Consider the following 19,318-nt stretch of genomic DNA (forward strand, 5'->3'; position numbering starts at 1 on the left):
CAAGGTGGTGATGCCAAGGGTCTGATCAGTGAATGGACCCATGATGGGTAAGCTGGAACTTTCAAGTCTGGGGCTGAGCAGAGCTGAGAGCTGTCTTCACAGATGAAGGCTGCCATTTGGGAGGGAGACAGAAATTCCACCTGGCTTGGGAAGACAGAGGGTGTATCAGTGGTTCACATTTACAAAGAGGCAGATTTGACTCCTCGACTTCCTAACTGTGGGGTGGGCTGCTGCGGTCAGGACAGACAAGTCACACGAGTCTGCAGGGAAATGGGCCAGAAGTGTCGTAAGCAAGAGTCCTGCCTTAGTGAAAAGTTGACCCAGATGGCTCCCAGGTTTACTCCCCAACAAAGATTCTAAGATTTTGCAACTCCACAATTTTTAGGACTTTCTGGGACCCTCTGAACTTTTCTTGCCTTACCAGACTCCCAGCCATATTGACTCCAAACCGGCTCTGGGGTCACTGAGCCTGCAAGTGTGTGTGTGTGTGTGTGTGTGTGTGTGTGTGTGCGTGCGTGCGCGCACGCGTGCACATGCATATGTGAGAGAGAAAGAGTCAGAAAGAGAGAGACAGACAGACAGACAGAGAGATTTGCCATGAGATAAAGCCAAAGGAAGTTGACTCGCCCTTTCTTTTTCAGATTTAACAACAGGCCTTTTTTCCCCTGTGGACCTTATCCAGGTCATTGTCGATCGAAACGTATCCCTGCCCAGTCAGCAACACTGGCTTTTCAAACACTTATTTTCACTTCAGCAGGCAAACCTGTGGTGCCTTTCTCGTGAGTATCTTAGCTCTCATCTACCTTCTTCTCCACCCTGTGGTCAGGCAACACAGGGCTAGTTTAACAACTCTTGAGACATAGACAAGATCAAACTCAGAGATCGCTTCAGTATTAGTGTCATGAGTGATACAGGAGACAGAACATAACCACATCTTCAGAAGCTAACTGTGCAGTCAGTATCTACTCTGCTCCCAGAACCTATCATCCAATCAATCATCCATCCATCCATCCATCCATCCATCTGTCCAACAGTCCATCCATCCATTTATCCAACAATCCATCCATCCATCCATCAGTTCATCTGTTAATCCATCCACCCATCCACCTATTAATCCATCCATCCATCTATCTATACATCCATCCATCCATCCATCCAACAATCCATCCATCCATCCATCTATCCAACAATCCATCCATCCATTCATCTATCCATCCATCCATACCTATCCATCCATCCATTTATCCATCTATCCAACAATCCATCCATCCATCCACCTATCCATCCACCCATTTATCCATCTATCCAAAAATCCATCCATCCATCCATCTATCTATCCAACAATCCATCCATCCATTCATCTATCTATTCTCTACCCAATAGGTGTGTCCTGTGTTGAGTATGTGTTATGTTCTAGGCTCTGTGTTTGACCTTGGGGATGAGAAAATAAAAAGTGAATCAGTCATACCCCTCCCTCTCAAGGAGCTCACATGTACCAGAGCAAAGTTGGACACAAGAGTGGGAGCAGGGGAGACTATTCACAGTGTCACCAAGTTTTACATCCTGTGGTCTGTAGTCTGAGACCCTGACTGCCTCTGAGATGGTCCTGGCAGACTCAATGGAATTTCACCCTCTCTCCTCCCATATTGCTGAATTTCAGCTGACCCCTCACCTTCCTGGCTCTGCATTGGTTCAGAGCCACCTGGACTCCCTGTTTTCCAGCTGGCAGAACCCTGGTTTTTTTCTTGAGCCTTCCAGACTGGACAGCCTCCTCTGACTTGGGCCTCAGCCCTTCCTGGGAGGAAATCCCCACAGGGCATTTCCTCCCAGAAGATCCTGCAGGGATAACCCTCCCCCGACAGCCTCCCAGGGACTAACACCCGACTTCTGTCTTGCCTGTAGGCTGTGTTGGAGAGCCCTCTTTCTGTCAGCTGGCAGAGGTAACGGACAGTCAACCCTTGTACTTCACCTGCACCCTCTACCCGGAGGCCCAGGTGTGTGACGATATCCTGGAGTCCAGTCCCAAGGGCTGCAGGCTGATCCTGCCCCAAAGGCCAAGTGCCCTCTACAGGAAGAAAAGTGAGCGCTTGGTTGGATCATCCCAAACTGCATTTTCAGTGGGCTGCTGACTCTGTGGTTTTAGAAATATCCTGATCAGCTCTTCTTCTTTCCTAAGGGAAGTTACCCAGGCTTTTTGTAGAGATGCAGAGGCATTTAGAAATGTATCAGATTGACCAGAGAGAAGACGCTTGCTCTGGACTCCGCTGCTCTTAGAAATCATGTTTATTGCATATAGCAGTTGGAATTCCCATTGGATATTTATCAGAGAAAATCCCAACAGCTGTGGCTTCAACAAGACAGAAGTTGATTTTAGCCTCTGGGAACATCAGTGATACTCTGGGGAGAGGGAGTCACCTTGCACAGTTTTCATTTCTTCTGCGGTGCTGTGATCTTCCGCTTACTGTTCTGTCTTCTTTGCTGGAAGCCTTTCTCAGGTATCTGGTGACCCTTGGTTTTCCACTTCAATGTAAGAGAGGGGCCCAGAAGCTAACTGGGAAGCTCTGAGTGTATGATGGGAGCGTGTTGACCTTGGCTTTCTTTGTAAGAGGACGTAGTTGGGTTGCCCTTTGGGGAATCCCTCACATCTATGTGGACTTCCTTGGTGGCTTGGATGGTAAAGAATCTGTCTGCAATGCAGAAGACCTAGCTTCGATCCCTTCATTGGGAAGATCCCGTGAAGAAGGGAATGGCAACCCACTCCAGTATTCTTGCCTGGAAAATCCCATGGACAGAGGAGCCTGGCGGGCTACAGTCCACAGGGTCGCAAAGAGTTCACCACGACTGAGCGACGAACACTTTCACATCTTTGTGTTTAGGCCCTTCCTCCAGAGGGATCTTGTATAATATCTGGCCTGGGGGCATGAGCCTGGCTGCTTGTGGTTTACACGCCAAACAAGGTTGGAAAAATGAAGGAGTCTCAATATTCACCACCTAGACTAACTGGAAAAAAAATTCCCTGGCTTCAGCAAGGTCCTCTCTGCACTGTAACTCACTCTGGGGCCCCTGAGAGACCTCACTTTTGTACAGTGGGAAGGGGTAGTTGTTGGAAAAAGAGACCACCTCTGGAGACATACCTGCTTCTTTAAATGACTTCCAGGCCATTCTGCATCAGCTCACTTTCATCCCAGTACTGTGGATACATAAACCTTTCAGGACTCCAGAAGATGTGTGTGTGTGTGTGTGCGCGCGCGCGCACGCTCAGTCATGTCTGACTCTTTGTGACCCTATGGACTGTAGCCTAGGGCTTTCCCAGGTGGCACTAGTGGTAAGGAATCCACCTGCCAATGCAGGAGACATAAGAGACGCGGTTCGATCCCTGGATTAGGAAGATCCCCTGGAGGAGGGCATGGCAACCCACTCCAGTATTCTTGCCTGGAGAATCCCATGGACAGCAGAGCCTGGTGGGCTACAGTCCACAGGGTCACATAGCATCAGACATGACTGAAGCAACTTAGCACACACGGACTGTAGCCTGCCAGGCTCCTCTGTTCATGGGATTTTCCAGACTATATACTGGAGTGTTGCCATTTCCTGTTTCAAAGATCTTCCTGACCCTGGGATTGAACCCTTGTCTCCTGCAACTCCTACATTGGCAGGCAGATTCTTTATCACTGAGCCACCTGGGAAGCCCCGCAGGTGTATAGCGTTGCTTCTTCCCACAGAAGAGTCAAGAATTCAGCCTTCTTAGGTTTATGAGGTCAATTTTTCCTCCTCTGTATTTTTTCTAGCTCCCAAAATTTGTCGCTCTGTCTGATCTCCTATTCTCTTTTGCCTTGTGGGTGTATGCCTTTATAAAAATCCCTTTACTATGATTTTAGTGAGATTTGGGGAGAGAACAGAGAGTAAGTCTATGGGTTTAATATGCTGTCTTTAATCAGAAGCTCTCAGTATGGGTTTGTATACTTTGTCCCCTACAGAAGTATTTTTCTGGTCACAGTGCATCTCCCGTTAAATAATAAGATGTCTTTCCTCCTCTGTGTAGTTGTGCTGCAAGATAGAGTGAAGAATTTTTACACTCGCCTACCATTCCAAAAGCTGACGGGAATTTCCATTAGAAACAAAGTGCCTACGTCTGACAAATCCATTTCCAGTGGGTAAGCTACTTCCGTTCATCCCTGCCCTCTACAATACTTACTATGAAGACCCTTCTATTTTCATAAAGAAGGTGATATAATATCAGTTAAAGACACAAGCATGAAAAATGCAAAACGCAAAGCAAAGGGTGAAAAAGGAATAAATAGGCAACATGCGGGAAGCCTGGGTTCTATCCCTGGGTTGGGAAGATCCCCTGGAGAAGGGAAAGGCTATCCACTCCAGTATTCTGGCCTAGAGAATTCCATGGACTATACAGTCCATGGGGTCACAAAGAGCCCGACACAACTGAGGGACTTTCACTATTTACTTTATTGACTAAGGTGGCTAAGGTCAGCGACTAATGATCAACACAACATTTAGCCCTGAACCTAAGGTCAGCTGATGCAAAAGGGGAACTTGACCCATGGTTTTTTTTTTTTTTTTTTAATCAGTTAATACAAATTTTCAAGCATTGAAATAAACTTGATCAGCAAAGTCTCCCTGCTGCATTCAGAACCCAGAGAGCAAGCAGAACTTTTTACAGGGTCAGAGGCATATAAGGACTTTTATTTAATTTTTTATTTAAAAATGTATCCTGTGGGACCTCCCTGGTGATGCAGTGGTTGAGACTCTGCACTCCCAACGCAGGGGGCATGGATTCGATTGCTGGTCGGGGAACTAAGATCCCACATGCTACACAGTACAGCTGAAAAAAAAAAATTAAGAAAATTAAAAAAAATATATTTTGTTATTGATTTAATTAGCTATAACTTAGTTGTTTTCATTGAACGTGACTAGTGTTTCTCTCCACTAGTCTGTGAATCTCACCTATCAGAATCACCAGAGGGCTTCTTACAACCCGCGGTCCTGGGTCCTACCCTGGACCACCCGAATCAGCATTTACAGGGGGCTCACGAATGTGAATTTCAACTAAGTTCTCCGGGTAGAAGTTAGAATTTAAGAGTCATCGATCTATGAACTATGGATCTACAAAGTGTTGTTAATATATGAAACTATGCCCTGCTGCTGGCATTTAAGATTGGCTTTCGAAAATGGAGATTAAAAGATGATAAAAGATATCTGGCTGGGCACTGCCCATGCTGATGGGAGTGGGGAAGAAAGGGAGGGTGGAAAACAGGGATCTGCCTGGCCCTGGTGCTGGGTCGGGGGTTGCAGGAGCAGAGCTTGTGTGTCTGGACTCAGGGAAGAGTTGTCACAGAGAGCAGGCCCCCAGAAGTCAGAATGACAGCGAGTCAGCCCACCTCGAGGATCCCTTCCAGCACAAACCTTCAGGCCTGCTCTTTCTCCTCTTCTGCCAGCTTCTTCGAATGTGAGCGATTGTGTGACGTGGACCCGTGCTGCACCGGCTTTGGCTTTCTGAATGTTTCTCAGTTAAAAGGTAATGGTGACAAGAACTCCTTCTGTAAAGTACCCGGCACTTTACAGTCTAGAAACATGTTCACATCTCTGTTGTTGTTTGGTCGCTCAGTCGTGTCCGATTCTTTTGTGACCCCATGGTCTGTAGCCCACCAGGCTCCTCTGTCCATGGGATTTCCCAGGCAAGGATACTGGAGTGGGTTGCTGTCTCCTTCTCCAGGGGAACTTCCTAACCCAGGGATGGAACTCGCATCTCCTCCGTTGGTGGGCAGGTGGATCCTTTACCATCTGAGCCACCAGGGAAGCCCTGTTCACGTCTATGGTCTGACCTAATCCACAGCATCACCTCGTGGGGGCTTGAGAAAGGGCAGGTGGCTGGTAAATGTGGTAGCTGGGACAGGGTTGCTGGTCCCGTACCCAGTCAGCTGGACACCACACTTCCGCCTGACCCAAGTAGCCTTCCTGCCACGGCTCACTGAACTGTCTTCTGCTTGCTTTTCAAGACCTGGGTCAGGTAGCTTGGTGGGCTGAACTTGGAATCCCTCCATATGATCTGCATTTGAAACTTGATTCTGTCACATACTAGACGAATGATCCTGGATGAGCCACTGAGTCTCTCTGAGTCTCCGTTTCCTCTTCTGTAAATACAGATACAAGTGCCAGCCTCCTCAAAGGCTTCTGTGGGGATGAGCGGTATGATGCATACAGAGCCTTAGCACAGCTCCGGGCGCATGAAGGATGCTTGACAAGCGTGTGTTGCCCCCACCACCGTGTTCTTAGACCAGAAACTCACTAAGGTAGCAGGGTTTTCATCAGTGGCTAAGATCATCCCTGGAATAGGGCGCTTCACCCCACATGTCTGCCGAAGGATGAGTTTGCAGAATTTATCTCATTCAGTTAGAATCTCCCATCATGATCATTTCCCTGGTCCTGGTTACCTTTTGCTCCAGGAGGAGAGGTGACATGCCTAACTCTGAACAGCTTGGGCCTTCAGACATGCAGCGAGGAATATGGAGGGGTCTGGCGCATTCTGGACTGTGGCTCCCCAGACACTGAGGTCCGTACCTACCCCTTCGGATGGTACCAGAAGCCTGGTAAGTGACCTGCCCTGAACAGCTACACAATTATTGCTCAGTGCCCCTGGGGAGTGGACATTATTTCCTCCATTTTAAGATGAAGAGAGTATGGTGCAGAAAGTGGAAGTTATTTGACCCAAGCCACATAGCCAGCAGCAAGCAGAGTCAGGTCACAAACCCAGCTCTGACGACTCCAAACTTCTCTCTTCCCCTTTTTATGCTGTGCCTGGTGGGTCTTCCACATCCCACGAGCTCTTGGATGTGAAACTGTCTAGACGCACTGTCTGGCTGGTTTTCCCCCAGCTCAAGTCAACTGGCCATAGAGGCAATTGACTAATAAATTGAAAAAATAAAACTGACTAATAAACTAATAAATGAAATCAATGGTAGGTTGGCCACGTGTTCCAGAACCATGTCCAACCCTAGAGACCTGGGACCGGGCTCCTTGGTGGAATCTGGTCCTTGACACTTCAACATGAGTCTACTAATCCCAAGACATTTTGTCACTTCGAAGCAGATTTTTTTGGAGTTGGTTGTTATCAGGCTGAGTGGAATCCTCTTTGCTCGCTCCTTGAGCATCCTGTGTTCTGAGTTCACTCTATTTTATGACTTTTATTTTATCTTAACATCTTGAAGTGTTTTAAGAAAAACATCAGGACTGTATGATGAAATAGCCTCAGTGGGTTTCTATGCATGTGTGCTAAGTTGCTCAGTTAGGTCCGACTCTTTGCGACCCCATGGACTGCAGCCAAGAAGGCGCCTCTATCCATGGGATTCTGTAGGCAAGAATCCTGGGGTAGGTTCCCATGCCCTCCTCCAGGGGATCTTCCCCACCCAGGGATCAAACCCATGTCTCCTGCAGCTCCTGCATTGCAGGTGGATTCTTTACCGCTGAGCCACTGGGGAAGCCCTGGGTTTCCATGAGGGGGAGGAGGGGTAATGTGCCATATAGAGGAGGCTTTAACTAACTCACAGAGGCTGGGCATGAACACCTGCCTAGGTTGGTGGCTCCGCAGGAGATCCAAAGCCAGCTCTGGGTATTTAGGGCCTTCAGAACTGAACTCTCACCACTCAATGCCTCCTTGCCCATCTTTCCTCTCACACCTCTTCCCATCTCCTCACCCTACCTACCAAAGGCTGGAAAATGTCATTTTTCATCTTTCCATTGCGCAGGGAAGGGCTGGGTAAAAAGAAGCTAAGACATAATTCATTTGTTCAGAAATATGGGAATCAGACCAGAGTGTTACAACTTCTTGGCAGGAGTGGGCCAGGAAAAGTATTCAAGGTGGTTATTGTCCCAACTCTTTTCCATCTGTTCTGTTTCTTTCTATCTGACTGCAGAGACTATTAACTTTTTCCGACATATATTTCAAAGGGTCAGGCTGAGGACTCAGGAGTTCTGACCAGGGCATTGACTGAGCATCAGCCGTGCCTCGGGGATCTCTGGTTTTCTAAATCCAGCCTCTGTTCTTTGGAATCTTCTTGTGAGTATGCCTGGCTGAATGCCAGCACTTTATAAGTGTTATCCCATCTAATCCTTACAAGCACTGTTAGATGAGGAAACAGAGGTCCATGGAGGCTTAGTCACTTTCCCAAAGTCATACAGAGCAGGTAAATGATGGAATTTGGACTCAGGATTGTTGGACTTTGTCAAAAAGAACCAGGTTCAAATAACCAACTGTATAACCAAATGATATAGCTATATTCAGCTATGTGACATATTCACTAAGATGTAATGGCTGAGTATGAATACGATATGATTCCTATCCTCCAGGTGCTCAACTTAAGGAATAATTGATGTTGTTGCTGTTTAATTGCTCAGTTGTGTCCAACTTTGTGGCCCTGGGAACTGTAGCCTGCTAGGCTCCTCTGTCCTTGAGTTTTCCCAGATGAGAATACTGGTGTGGGTTGGCCATTTCCTTCTCCAGGGAATCTTCCTGACCCAGGGATCCAACCCACATCTCCTGTGGATTCTTTACCACTGAGCCACCTGGGAAACCCTAAGGAGCAATTACAGACTGTAACTAAATAAGCCATTCTAGTTCTGGATTGCTCATAAGTTTAGAAGTTTTGAAACTCTTTTGAGTGTCCATACTGAGTCATACATTGTGCTGGGCAATAGGAAATGTGAAATTAATAAGATGTAGTCATTTTTCTTATTATAGATGCTCACATCCTAGTAAGGAGGTCGTGGGCGCATATGATTAACTGTAGCGTCCTAGACTCAGGACCAGAACAGACATGCATAAGGTGTTGTGGGAGTACAGGAACAAGAAACTAGCTCTGCTTCCGAGAGGTGGAGATCCATTACTGACAGCCTCCTGCAAGCCCTCTTTCATGCTTCAGGGACCACTCCCTGTAGGTTTTGGTCTGCTGGCCTGGAGCCGCCCTCGCAGGCAGGTTTCCACACTGCACACCGCCTGTTTTCAGTGCTTGGGTGAGTGGGGTGAAAGATTTTAAAATGCCACAATGGCATCAGCTTCTCAGGACCTCTGGCTGGAAAACACCCTGAGATGTGTATGGCTCAAGGCCACTCTGGTGTGGGTGGCTCTGAATCTCCAGTTTCAAAAGAGTGGAAGAAAGAGGGCTGGCTGACACGGAGTTTTGGTGACCTGGTGTGACCCATGGCTCCCATCAGACCAAAACTAGGTTCTCGCCAGTCTATCTTTCTCCCTTAAGTCATCTTCATCAGAAGCGGGTGGTGGGGTAGGTCTTAAGACGATGAATGATCTCCTCCTAAGACCCAGGCAGAGAAAAGGAATATTATTCAAGGAAACTGGTTCCATTAATTAGACTGTTCTTGTAGTTCAGTCACACTGATCCAGTACAAAGTCACCTTTTGATTTCTGATATATTTTGACCCAAAACACAGTCAGTCATCTTCTGGATTCTGCACCTTAGTATGGCCTTGTATTCTGTTTTCTGTTGTAGATAAAACTGCACCAGTGTAACTCTGGAAAACCCAACAAACAAGCTGACATTGTCATTACTTTCTCCCCATCCTCGTCTTCGTATTAGACAGTCACGCACAGTCACAGGAAGAAGGGGGCCCGCAGGAGCAGCGAGGCTGTACAGAGGGTCCTGCGCCTGAAGGGCGACCTCTCAGTCAGCATTGGCACAGGAAACGTGGGTTTTACAAAGGAATTCTTGCAAAGAACTTCTGTAGTAGATTTTGCCCTGGCTTCAAATCCATGGCTTGGTCGTGTAGCCTTCTGCCATCTATGGTTTTTTTGGGGGAGGGGTCATGACCTTGAGCACTGACCTCTGAGAGCAGGTACTTCAGGGGAGAGTCAGATTCTTCCTGAGATACTGCTGGGGGGACCCTGTCGTCAAACTCAGAGAGGCAGAGACAAGAGGGGTGCACAGTGCACGGTGAGACAGGGAGCGTGGTCAAGGACCTCAGGGCAGAAACCCAAACCCAGAGAGAGAGGACAGATGGATGGATAGATCGACACCAAGATAGATAGATGATAGATCTATGAGCAGATAGATAAATAAACAGATGATGGACAGGTAGATACATACATACATACATGTATACACACACACACACACACACACACACACACACACACACACACATACATATTCACCTGCAATGCAGGAGACCTGGCTTTGATCTCTGAGTTGGGAAAATCCTCTGGAGAAGGGAATGGCTACCTACTCCAATGTTCTGACTGGGAGAATTCCATGGACAGAGGATCCTGGCAGGCTACAGTTTGTGGGGTCGCAATGAGTCGGACACGACTGAGCCACTTTCACTTTCATATATACACCGGCACATAGTTACTTAGATGGACAGAAAGCATGCCTTCTCTCTGACGTCTATGTTGAGTGATGAGCATGGACTCCTGACTTGACTCCAGGCTGAGAACCAGACACGAAAAGCGTAACCGGGGGCCTGTACCTAAAGAACTGGACAGAAGAAGGGGAAAGGAAGGGCTGTTTGTTGAGCTCCTAATATAATAATAATATGTTCTGATGCTCAGTTGTGTCCAACTCTTTGCAACCCCATGGACTGTAGCCTGCCAGGCCCCTCTGTCCATGGGATTCTCCAGGAATAATACTGGAGTGTGTTGCCATACTCTCCTTCAGGGGATCTTCCCGACCCAGAGATCAAACCTGGGTCTTCTGCATTGCAGGTGGAGTCTTTACCATGAGCCTCCAGGGAAGCCCCTACTTACACGTCAAACACCCTGGAAGCACCAGCGATAGAAGGTCCTTCCCCAAAGGGTCAAGCCTGGCCTGGGAGGCAGACGTGAGAGAAGGAACATTTCTCAGGCACTTAGTGATGCCAGAAACACTTCTGCAGTGCTCTCCCCGAGTTTGCTAGGACCGCTGTGGGGCTGGTGCTCTCCTAGCCCCTCATCAGGAGTAATTACTCCCTTTGTCCCAAAGAACGACTCAGCCCTCTGGCTTGTCTTACTGTGGGGAGATGCAAGGGGGCTTCTGGAGCACAAAAGGGGGCCAAGAAATGTTGTTCTACAAGGGATTGCGCCAGAGCCACTCCAGGGGGCATCTGGGCCAAGATGAAGGCACATCGGGTGGAGGGTGCAGGAACAGTGGGTAGGATGGCCATGGTCCTGCCCTGCAAGCCCCGGATGGACCCCCAGAGACCTGCATGCAGGCAACCCGACCCTGGTACTGAGCTGTGCTCTCAGAACGAAAATGGAAGTCAAGTTCCTAGGAGCCGGAGAGAGGCAGCAACCTAGAGCAGCGAGCGCCCAGAGGGGCCGCCCAGAGAGCCATGTGATTTCTCACTGCTGTCCAGCGTGAACAGAAAGTTCCAGGGATCTGAGGACAGAACCCAGAGGCCCAGGCTGAGTGACTGTGGATGCAAATGAGGCTGTTTGCAGCCCCTTCCGGGGAGGTCGGCAGTACTCAAAGAGGAAGCGTCTTAACAGCCAGGGTGGGAATGGAAAGGGAAGAGGCTGCTCTGTGGTCCAGCTGTTTTGGGGCTCTGGGCTGCTTGCAAGGGGGCGCCTCTGGGGCTCCGGTACCCGCTGGCTGCTCTCAGAGGGGAACTGAGCTGCTGTTCAAACCCCTCCCCACCCCCTCCTCCCACCCCCTGCAGCCACGTGTGGCCTGCAAGTGGGGCAGGGTCTTTTTGGTTTGTTTACAAAGTCAAATGCGGCTTCTAAAAAAAACCAATAGAATCCTCCCACTTCCTCTCCTCTTCTGCTAAACAAGTGCACTTGGACCCTGTAGATAGATGTTCTAGATACGGGAATGACTTGGAAAGGAAGTGACCAGCTCTTCTAATTATGCCTGTCTGCAGCCCACATAGAAACTACCACATGTAGGAGAGTTTACTGTCTAATTCATTCCTCAGCATCACTCACATCCCAGCACGTGCATCTGCCATTTGCTTAGCACCCTGTCGGCTCCTTGGCTAGGCTAGTGTTTGGCGGGCAGCGTCTTATTTAGTCCCCAAACCACGTGATGAGGTGGGGTCTCTCCTTATCCTCATTTTCTGGTCTGCTGGCAAATGTGTTACAATTAGGGAGGGCTGGGCAGGTGCAGGGCGAGGTGTCGTTGTTGCCACTTTCCGTGGTGTAAATACCCCGGCTGCAGCCCATTTCAGGCCACCTGCTTGATGTCACTGAAAGCAGAGTTGGGAAGAAGCAAGAAGGGTTGCCATCCTCTTGCTTAACAAGCATAAATTAACTGAGCAACTGGCTCAAAGTTGCACAGTGCGATTCTCTGTAAGAGGGCCCCCAGGGAATGAGGCTGTTGAGATTTTCAGTGCCCCAGGGGGCCCAGGGAAGCTGAGAACTTTCAGGGTTCAGCTATTCCTGTACACTGAAGAAGGTCCCACCCAGAGGGTTGATAGCACCCTGTCAGGAAGCACTGTGGGGGCTGAGAAAGAGTAAGTAAGGCAATAGCAGCAGATCTAGGTGATAAATCCCTGGATGTGAATATGGTAATTCTCCCTGTGGACAGCTTGCCTAACTGTTCTCACAGCCTTGGGTATATAGAGTTTCTGGCCATTCATTATGTTGTATAAATCTTTCCTTCGCAAACTGAGCTTGCTTTGAATTTCCAGACAGACTTCCAGAAGGAGAATCACTGGGCCCAAGGGGGTGGATGTCTGAATGCCCTTGTTACAGATCCATCAAATAATTGTTCTCTGGAGTGTGCTGACTCTCAGGGTCTTTGCTCTGAGAAAGCAAAGATGGACATTTAAATGAACACACTGGCCCCCTGGGTACTGTGGAGGGTGGTGGGTGGTTCTGAGTTTTGTGTGAGGAGCCCACAGGACGCTGAGTGACAGAAGCCTTGGCTCAGTGACCCTCAGAGTGAGTCTGTGGACCAACAGGGTCAGCATCACCTGGGAACTTATTAGAAATGCTGGATCTTGGGCCCCAGCCCACACCTGCTGGACCAGACACTCTGGGGGTGAAGCTCACACAGTGTGGGTCACCAAGCCCTCCAGGGGATTCCAGTGTCTGCTGAAGCCTGGGAACCAGGCTCTAGAATGATGACCGGGAGCAGGTGCTTTTAGGCAGATGGAGCCAAGCAGAATGGACAATAACTGAGGCTCTAGAACTAATGGAGGCTGGGTCATGGCATGCCTGACGAAAGTGAGGAAGGCAGAGGAGGAGAGGGGATGGGAGGGGACCCAAACCCGGGCTTTGGGGACCAGATGGAACGTGACTCTGACTCAAGGCTTTCGTGGAGGTAGACAAGCCTGAGCATCAATGACAAGGATGTGTTACTACAAAAGACTGATATATTTTTTTTTAAATTTTGCTTCACCTACAATTTCAGTAGTGCTGAAATTTTAAATTTTATTTTATTTTTTTCTTTTGGCCATGCCCCAAGGCATGTGGGATCCTTGTTCCCCAGCTAGGCATGGAACCCACACCCCCTGTGTTGGAAGCTCAGAGCCTTAACCACTAGACTGCCAAGAAGTCCCTAAAAGGGTGATATTAAGAGTAAATAGTGGCCAGCATTTATTGAGTGCTTACTGTATGCCCAAATCTTCACATACACTAACTCATCTAAGCCTCAGAGCCCTAAATGAGATACTATCATTACTCCCATTTTACAGACAGGGAAGGTGAGGACAAGGAAGGTCACCCTGGGTTCCTGACCCTTGACCCTGAGCCTCACCCATGACCCTTGACTGCTGACCATGCTGCCCTGTAGCTCAGAGAGGGAGAAGTTCTGGCCACACTCCTGGTCTGGGCCGTTGGGAGAAAAGGATGCAGTGGCTTTGAAGACTGTGATCTGTTCAGTAAGGAGAGAGGTAGGGGAGGGGGCAGTCAGCACTGATGGGCACCTCCTGGGTGTGTGCACTTTCTCGTTTAATTCCGAATCATCGCCTCATACCAGCGCCCGAAGCTGGGGATAGAAGAAGCCAGATCACCTGTCCATTTGCCCTGCTTCTAGGCGGCACATGGAGGTTGGAGCCCAGGTCTGTCTGCCCACCTACTCCAGGTTCTTTCCACCTGCCATGCTGCCTGCCATGAAGGGCTGCCGCCTTGTGGCCTTCACCCTGTGCTGGGACCGATACTACCTCCTGTCATGCTCACGGCAATTCTCAGCATAGGCTGTGTCATCCCCATCGTACAGATGTGGAAACTGAGGCCCAGAGGGGCTAAATGCTGCCCCTAAGTGAGTCAGCTAAGCAGTGACGTGGGCATTTCCCTTGTTCACTGCATATCTCTAGGTGACCACTCTCTGGAACATGGCTGGTCTGTACTTTTGCACCTCTGGCTTTGCAAATGGTGTGAAAATAAGTGCTACATGTCACTCGTAGGCAAAGCTGTGAGAGCAGGGCTAGCCTTGTCCTTGCCCCGCTGCAGCGTCTGGGAGGCAGGGGTGTGATGGAACCTCCCCTTGCCAGGGGCTTGAAGGGGGTTGACACAGAGGAGAGCCCCCAGCACCTGCAGCAGGTACGTGGCTCAAGGGAGAGGAGGCCCTTGGTTGCTTTAAGCTCCTGAGTTGTTAGGATGTCCCTTCATCTCAATCCACCCCATCCTGGCCACAGGGGAGTGGGACCAGGTGCTGGGCACACTGTCTTGCCTTCCACACACTACTTTGTGTCACTGAGTAAGACCACTCTTCCTGCCTTCGGGGCTCAATGATCCAAAGAGTCACAAAGAGCTAAAAGGCTGTCTTTGTCTTCTTTTCAGTTTCTCGAAGTGATGCTCCCAGTTTTTGCCCTTCGGTGGCTCTGCCTACCCTCACGGAGAATGGTGAGTCCATGGTCTTTGTCTCTCCTGTGTGAAGCTGACTTTCTCCTCACTTCCGTCCAGGAGTTTATAGCTCACGGGAGCCCATCACGTTTCTGACCTCAAGCTCCTTTCAGTTAGACACATGCATGGAAAGAGCAAATACCAGCACCACGCCCATTTAATAGACGAGGAAACTTGCAATGGTTAAGTGACGGCCAAACAACGCAGCCAAGCCGAGGCTGAGTGGGACGGGAGCCCAGTACAATAAGTCTGCCACACATGTATGAGTTCCATCCCAAGAGCATGTTCATAAGTCTGACAAAGTTAGCCTAGGTACCCAGCTAACACAATGGGCTATACAGTAGTGTACTGAAATAGGTTTATAATGCTTTTTGCACAAATAATGCATACAAAACAAACACAAAAAATGAAACATGTTTAATCTTACAGTCCACTACCTTGAAAAGTATCGTAGTACAACACCACGGCCGGCGCGTCTTAGCAGTGCCAGCTGTTTCACCGCTGCCTTTACGCTTGTTTCTGGACATCTTGGGGTTGAAGTGAAGATACCGCACTATTGTACGCTATGCAGTTCTGTACAGTAAAGTACACAAAACACTACCGCTTGTAGAGGACGCACGCGCCTGACCGTGTACGCCAGACGCATGAACTAACTTACGTGATTGGGCATGCGCACGGACGCTTGCATCTTTGAAAGTCTGCAACTTGAAGGTCCGCGTGTTGGGGGTTTCCTGGTACTCCTGCTTTCATTCTGAGGTTTGTTTTCATTGTATGGCGTGGTGGCGAGGCCTGCACGACCCTGGGGCCATGTCAGGAGCCGTGGTGTTTCGGCCCAAAGTGACAGGAGTCAGGTCTTCCATGTGCAGAGGAGTTGGGGCTCAGAGCCCCGGGTGCCCCCGAGTGGCACAGTGACCTCAGAGGCCGGGCACTGGCCCCAAGCTCTGGAGCACGGGCAGGCTGAGGCTGCCCTCCCACACCTGGCCCCATGCCCACCACCGCTGGCCCCATGTGCTGCCTGGGTGGTGGGAAGCGTGGGGTGCTAGGCACCAGGTGGGGCAGGGCGGGAGTGGGCAGGCCAGCGTGGGCCTCACTGCGCAACCCACTTCTGCTTCTGCTTAGTCAGGAAACTCGAGGTTCTCATCATTCCTGTCCGGCGACACGATGTCTGAGGGGTGCTAGACGTGTGTCATTATGGCCCTGGCTGAAGGGACAGAATGTGGCTCGTGTGGGGGAGAATGGTTTCTAGTCAGGGCTGGGTTGAGAGTATAAATGTCCTCAACTGTGTCGTCACTTCCTTCACCCAGTGAAAAGAGCTGACTTTGTGTGTACTTTTATCCCCCTGAGCATTCTATAAAGAATATCAATGTCTAAGCACTTACAGATTTCATGTCTAAGACTTTCGATCATCACACCAACCTCTAAAGGCAGGTTCTATCTTCCTATTTGTTAGTTACAGAAAAATGCAAACGATGCCAGAATACAGAAGGGGAAAAAAAATCGCAGGATTATTTAGAAGTTACTCCATGTCAGTTAATTATTTGGTTTATTTAGATTTTTGTGTGTGTGTGAAAAGTAGTTGTAATCTCTTGTCAACGTTTTGTTTTTACCTAATATTGCATAACGTGTAGATTTCCAAACTGCTGTAGATGTGCTGACCATTCGTGCATACACGTGTATATTCATTCATTCATTCGATCAAGCTCTTACCCCTAAAATGTTGCCACTCTGGTGATGAAGAATCAAAGACAGAACAGTATCAGCCACGACTGTCATGTAATTCACTAACTCATTCCTCTATTTCTGGGCATTTGATTGTTTTTGACTCCTCACCACCATGAAAACATCATAAGAATCCCTTTGTGCATAAAGCTCTTTGCAATGTCCAGATTATTTCCTGGTGGTGGAGGGAGTATCTTCTCTGAAGCAGAATTACTGGGCTTGAAAACTCTAGATTTTAAAACTCTAGGTCTATATTGCCAAATTAGTCCCAAACACTTGATTGTAGTTTCATACTTGCTAGCAGTGAATCAAAGTGTTTTTTTTCATCACGTCCTTAGAATTCTTAAATACTATCACTAAGAAATCATTTATTAAATTTATGGATAAAGAAAGTGTTGATATCTTATGTCAAATGTATACTGTAAGATAGGAATCAATCAACGTATAAGCATCTTCAGGTGACTTTACAATGCTTCCAGTCTGTTTTTGGTAAGATTTGTATTACTGAGACTTGGATCACCAACAAAAGAAAAAGGGTGTAGAATTCCACATCACTCTTCATGAACACACAAAGTCTATGGATCTGGGTAGATGTTTTGAAAGTGGAATGAGATGTCACAGTATTTTCAAATATGCCTTGGACGAGTGTGGTTTGAAAGCAGAAGAGGTGTGGGGCCAACATTCCACCTGCGCACAGAGCTCCCAGGTTGAAATTAAGAGTGTGAGCTTGTTCGTTTGATGTGTCAGAGGCGGGAGCGTCATTCTGCCTTCAGGGTATTGGTGCCTCTATGTGATGCTGACACGGATGGTGTGCGTGCATGTGTGTGCACACACATGCAAATATACACCAGGCATATGTAAATCCCTCATCTTTATGCACTTTTTATTCAGGGAGAAAAGGAAGTATTTATTAAATACCAAACATTGCATAAATCATTTCATGCTCAAAAGAAAGTGAGATGGTCACAGGGTCTTTTTTTCAAATAAGGGGTCCGAGGCTCCATTAGGGTAAATGAGCACACTGGGACTGGAACCCATGTGTATCTGGCCCCACTAAGAGTTAGATGAAAATGTTTGGTTTGAGCTTCTGGAAAGGGTGACAGAGATGAACTTCCCCATCTCAGACTTGTCCGGAGACCTTCTAAAGTTTTGGCCTTGTTTCTGTTATGAAGTTGTGTGTATAAGCTGCCCCTTCAACATCTGCTTGAAAAGGGGGATTCTGATGCGATGATGGACGGATTAATGTGGATGGAGGAGTCGAAGATGACCTGTGGAAACCTCAGGGGCCTGTCTTGGGTACATACTCTGTGCTAGGGACCTCTCTAAGGTCTTGGTTTGTGTTGCTCCAAAGAAGGTTTCTAACACATTAGCGGGTTTGAAGACAGCAAAGTGGAAGTGTTAGTCTGTCAGTTGGATCCAACTCTTTGTGACTCGTGGACTGTAGCCCTCCAGGCTCCTCTGTCCATGGGATTCTCCAGGCAAGAATACTGGAATGGGTGGCCACTTCTTCCTCCAGGGCATCTACCTGACCCAGGGATTGAACTCGAGTCTCCTACATTGCAGGTGGATTCTTTACCCCTGAGCCACCTCCATAATGAGCTTCAAAAAGACTCAAACACTCTCCATTTGGACTGAAGTGGAGATGCATGGTGTGTGGACAAGCTAGGCTTTGAGAAAATAAGGATAATTGTGTCATCTATGTGTCTAGAGCCATTTTACTCTCATAGGGAAAATTGTATGTTTTTTTAAAATAGGCAAAACGGCAAAGATGCTGTTTCTTTGTAAGAGAAAAGGTCCATTGCTTCTTAAAAGATCCATGACAACCAGTCCAGAGCGATGTTCAGGATGTTGGAGGCTTCCTGTACGATGGCCACTATCTCCCTGTTCCCTGCAGGCCAAGCCTGGGGTCTTTCAAGGGGTGATTCCCAGGATAATTGCTTGTCATTCACTATTTCAGAAGCTCTTCTTTCAGTGGTATCATTGAAACAAACTGAGTATTTAGAGTGCAAGCCAGAGGAAAACACAGAATGTGAGTTTTAGAAAATTGTGTCTATGCTCTGAGTTTCTTTCATCTGAGGAATTCAAAACACCCTTTAAAGTACACCCCAGCTCTTGACTGTGAGCACAGGTTGCTACCGGCAGATCAAGGGTGTGGGTGAGGCTGCAGCTTGAGAGGGTGAGAGGTGTGGCTGAAGAAGATGCCTGGTCAAAGTCTGCCCTGCTCAGCTTCCCCAGCCTGGAGCTCAGCAACAGTGACAAAGTCTGAATTCCAGGTTGATGGAGATAGAAGTGGCTGTGCCAACAGTCTTTCTTGGGGACACACAATTGTAGTCAATCAACTTTGTCTGCTTGGCCTCCGTCCTTTCCTGGCTGTGCCAAGGGGCTGATGGAATTCAGTTGATCTGTTCTGCAAATGTTTTCCATTAAGCTGGAGACAGAATTGTGTGATCCTAAAAAATGCCAGCACTGGCAGGGAGTATGTTTCTGATTGAAGGAAACATCGGGGCATTCTGGTGCGGCCATGGGCTTTGAAGTCCATCCACCCGGCTTCCAATCCTGCCCCATCACTTAACCACTGGGCACTCCGGGGCCAGATTCCTCAGCCTCCTCAAGCCTCTGTTGGCCTCTGTAAAGTGAGGATGGTGAAATATCAGTCCAGTAGGCTTGTGTCGTAGAATAAAGAGTACAAGGCTCGGCACAGAACCTGGTAAGACTGGGTGTTCAAGAAATGTCTGTAATAATTCCCAAGCCCAAACCCATCCTTTTACAGAGGAGGAAACAGGCAGAGAGAAAGAGTGACTCTCCCAA

At 48.4% G+C, this 19,318-nt stretch overlaps 1 protein-coding gene across 1 annotated transcript in view; it reads left to right on the top strand.

Annotated features, from left to right (window-relative positions):
• The window catches only part of TG (thyroglobulin), a 237,052-nt gene that overhangs the window by 77,050 nt on the left and 140,684 nt on the right, over window positions 1-19,318 (top strand). Inside the window, exons 30-35 of the mRNA XM_006079344.4 lie at window positions 642-779; window positions 1,903-2,079; window positions 4,043-4,154; window positions 5,454-5,533; window positions 6,462-6,605; window positions 14,729-14,791. Coding sequence (XP_006079406.4) covers window positions 642-779; window positions 1,903-2,079; window positions 4,043-4,154; window positions 5,454-5,533; window positions 6,462-6,605; window positions 14,729-14,791 — 714 coding nt within the window. The remainder of the gene's footprint in view (window positions 1-641; window positions 780-1,902; window positions 2,080-4,042; window positions 4,155-5,453; window positions 5,534-6,461; window positions 6,606-14,728; window positions 14,792-19,318) is intronic.

The sequence above is a fragment of the Bubalus bubalis genome, chromosome 15 (assembly GCF_019923935.1).
Source record: "Bubalus bubalis isolate 160015118507 breed Murrah chromosome 15, NDDB_SH_1, whole genome shotgun sequence".
NCBI lineage: Eukaryota > Metazoa > Chordata > Mammalia > Artiodactyla > Bovidae > Bubalus > Bubalus bubalis.